The 4,140-nt window shown below is 40.8% G+C and overlaps 1 protein-coding gene across 1 annotated transcript; it reads left to right on the top strand.

The window, feature by feature from the left end:
• Nucleotides 1-284: 284 nt before the first annotated feature.
• On the top strand, nt 285-3,191 carry LOC111394632. Its single transcript, XM_023020544.1, has 3 exons — nt 285-1,162; nt 1,514-1,861; nt 1,955-3,191. Exons 1-3 carry the CDS (start codon nt 692-694, stop codon nt 2,576-2,578), a joined length of 1,443 nt encoding a protein of 480 aa, XP_022876312.1. The 5' UTR covers nt 285-691; the 3' UTR covers nt 2,579-3,191.
• Nucleotides 3,192-4,140: the final 949 nt, after the last annotated feature.

Raw genomic sequence — 4,140 nt, forward strand, 5'->3', positions numbered from 1 at the left:
AGTCATTAACAATTAAACGTGAATTGGAATTTGATGATGAAATGGTAATTCTAAGTGCACATCACATACTAATTAAATAGTTTAAAACTGAAACCCTAAATAAGAATGAAAATGAACTAAAATAAAGAGGTAGAGGATTTTGATGCTAATAAAAAAAAATACTAGTGTTAAAGTTGGTTCATCCCCAAACATTGAGAACCGAATCTACAATTTATCCAGACATTGAGGACTGAACCTAAAATTTAGCCCTCACTATCAAGAAGTAGCCGCGCGCGCACACACTTTTTCTCTCCACCGATCAGTTTCACACAGTCACCCTCTCAGCACTCTCTATCTAAAAGCGCCACTTTCTTCTCAACGTTTTCTCTCACTGGTCCTCATGCGCTCAACATTTTCGTTCTAACTGAAATCCTCCTTAGCAGACACCAGTACCACTGCGTTTACATTCTCCATCTAAAGTCACAAACTTTCTCTCACTAAAACACCACCGGTACAATCTGTTGTACGTATCAACTCACACTTGTGATTTGTTAAGATTTTTGTTTTGTGGGATTTTGGAAAATGCTGATAATTGTGGCTTGCTGCTCGTATTTCTCTTTCTGAAGTTTAGGAGATTATATAAGGAACTACGTTGTTTTGGTCTGTTTTATTGAGCATTGAGTGTGTGTTTTGAGGTCTTGTTGGGGGGAAAATGGAAAAAAAACAGGGGTTTTTCTCAGCGTTAAAGGAAGAGGTGGTAAGGGGGTTATCGCCGGGGAGGTCACGGGTGAAGAGCTCGAGTCGGAGCGGGTCTCCCATAACGGCTTTTCTTCGGAGGAAGAAGAGTGGTGGTAATAGTAATTATGCGGAAACTGTGATAGCGAGATCGGGGAGCCTGAGGCCAGTAGGGGAGACACTAACGCCGCTGATGGAGGGTCCGGATCCGGACGGCGGAGACATCGGAGATTCGAAGCGGCAAGGGTCGGGGCTCGGGCAATGGGTTCGCGGACAGCTAACTCGGAACCCATCGGTTCCAGTAGGGGCGGCGGGTTCCAATGGGAATGGACACAACAAGAGGTCTGATCTTAGACTATTGCTTGGGGTCATGGGTGCCCCTCTGGCCCCGGTTCACGTTAGCACCTCTGACCCACTGCCTCATTTGAGCATCAAAGACACTCCTATTGTACGTCCTTCCCTCTCCACACACACACTCACAAATCTGAATTATTCTTGGAAGTGTATAGTTTGCTATAATTGTGATGATTGGAGTGAGTTGATTGGAATTGACTGAATTCTTCATTATGCATGAATTTCAATTGATTAACTACTGAAAAAGTGAAGCAAGGAGTTGAATTTTAAGCAGAAAAATATAAGGTATAGTATTAGGTTCAGGTAATTTCTTAATGGTAATGGTTATAGAAAATTTTGATGTGGTGGTTGTGTCTGATTTATGTTTATTAGAAAGTACTGGGCTCCTTTTCACCCAGGAAAAATTCTCAATTTTATTATCTGATGTGGGTTTCTGATTTTGTAGGAAACTTCGTCAGCCCAGTACATATTGCAACAGTATACAGCTGCATCAGGAGGCCAAAAGCTCCAGAATTCAATTAAGAATGCTTATGCAATGGGAAAGTTGAAGATGGTAGCTTCAGAGTTTGAAACTGCGACAAAGGTAGTGAAGAACAGGAATGTGGCTAGAGCTGCAGAGTCTGGTGGGTTTGTTCTCTGGCAGATGAATCCTGACATGTGGTATGTGGAGCTTGCAGTTGGGGGAAGCAAAGTCCACGCTGGCTGCAACGGCAAACTCGTCTGGAGACATACACCCTGGCTTGGTGCACACACTGCAAAGGGGCCAGTTAGGCCTTTGCGCCGTGCTCTTCAGGTTAAGATGCGCTCGAATCATTTATGATTCTCTCTGTGAAATTTTTTCTTTGCTGGCCTGATCTTGTGTAGTCTTGGGTAATGTACTTTGCAGGGTCTTGATCCAAGAACCACTGCCAGCATGTTTTCCAATGCCATTTGCATTGGTGAGAAGAAGATCAATGGAGATGACTGCTTCATTCTGAAGCTCTCTGCTGATCCACAAACATTGGGAGCCAGGAGTGAGGGACCAGCTGAGATCATAAGGCATGTCTTGTTTGGCTACTTCAGCCAGAAGACGGGACTTCTTGTTCACATGGAGGATTCGCATCTCACCCGCATCCAATCTGACGGAGGTGATGCAGTATACTGGGAGACGACCATCAATTCGTACCTAGATGATTACCGGTCCGTGGAAGGAATCATGATTGCCCACTCTGGTCGATCCATTGTTACACTTTTCCGGTTTGGAGAGATGGCAATGAGCCATACAAAAACAAGGATGGAAGAAGCTTGGACAATCGAAGAGGTCGCTTTCAACATTCCTGGCCTATCAATGGACTGTTTTATTCCACCAGCTGACCTGAGATCGGGATCCATCAGTGAAGCATGCGAACTCCCTCAGGATGAAAGGGGAAAGTCAGCAATTGCCCTCACAGCTTCCCGAGCTAAGGTTGCAGCAGTGGAAAGAACTCAAGATGGTAGCATTGATAGCGTCATCTGGAAGGTGGAAGTCTAACCAAGTCGGACCAACTTACAGCAATTTGTTTATACTCGGTAGGCAGTCACTTATCGACTAACATAGTAGAAATTGCAAATTAGGAACTCAACTGATTGAGGAATTTAATCATTCAAAGATTCCTGCCGAGCTCGATGATTATATGAGTCCAACTAAGGGGTTGGAGCTCTTTTTTCGTAGAAACAGATCAAGGAGATGGACGTTAACTTTTAGTAACTCTCAGAGTTGGATGAAGGTGGTGAAGCTTAAGTATTAGTATTAGCCAAACCATAACCTTTTTTTTTTCTTGTTTTAAGTTATTCTACTAACTTCTTTCCTGCCTAAATGTATACAAATATGGCAGTTAGTAGAGGAAACACTGCATCATGGGTTTGATGGTAGTGTTTCAGTTCTTTAGATTTAATTTGTGTGCCATTTTTTTTCCTTATGTTTGTTTGATTGTTCAAGTTTTTTCATGGGATTTTCTGGAGCTTAGGGGAAAAGGCAATATAGAAGAGAAAGTCTTTGTTAAGTTAGTTTTGCTACCAAATTCATATCTGAATGGTCTTATGGTTGTAATTGGTTTCTTGTCAGCAATTTGAAGAAAATATATGGTCTAAATCTCTTCCTTTAATGTTATTTGTGTATATCTCATCATCTCGAATGCTAATGACTATATCGTTGAATGATAGTTTCGTGTAAGGGAACTTTCTTGAATACACAATAATTTTACACAAGTCGATCTTGAGTCACGAATGAAAAATGTTATTCATCACTAATGTCGATGAAAATTGTATTCGTGAAAGTGAAATCTTCTAGGACTAGTAGATATGGACGCGAGTTGGACGAAGGATATTAGCTGACATGTGCAAAGTTGATCGATGACGTCACCTAATTGTGTAGGAAAAGCATCTAGGGCAAGTTGGAAATGGCTTTAGAAATGTGGGTGCATTGCTCATTGTGCCTTTTTGAGAAGGGAAATCTTTTGAAAATCCTTTGCTGACCGTTGAACCAAAAACCAATAAAAAAGGAGTAATGTGGGGTGCGGTTTAGAAATGAGATTGCATCGTTTGGGTCAAAAGCGTGTTAGAGAAAATATGATTGCACCAAAGTGCACGGCTCTAATCGTCATTTCAATCTTATCCTTATCCATGTGCCTTTGTTCCCTTCCCACTTTACCAGCTTTTGCTCTCTCTTTGCCACCCTATTCCCATTATTGGGTATGAGTTACAATTAAGCATAAAAAGGTTTGTTCATAAGTAAATAAGAAATGATGTACCAGTAACTATGATATATCATATTAATTAATTTATGGATCATTTGATGATAAGTTACTAGAAAGTTAAAAGTCAAAATGAACAATTAATTTTTATCAGACATTTCAAGGAATTCATATTTTTTTTAACCACGTTTTCATCATTTTTTAATCAAAATTTACTAAATTTTTTATTGAAAACTTGAATCTAACATCAACGAACCTTGGAAAGAGCCAGTACGAGGGGATTTACAAGCCACACTGATGGGCCAATCGAAAAATATAGAGCAACTGCTTTCTCTAAGATATTGAACGGTTGAAGTATCCC

Source organism: Olea europaea, chromosome 5, assembly GCF_002742605.1.
Source record: "Olea europaea var. sylvestris chromosome 5, O_europaea_v1, whole genome shotgun sequence".
In the NCBI taxonomy this organism is placed as follows: domain Eukaryota; kingdom Viridiplantae; phylum Streptophyta; class Magnoliopsida; order Lamiales; family Oleaceae; genus Olea; species Olea europaea.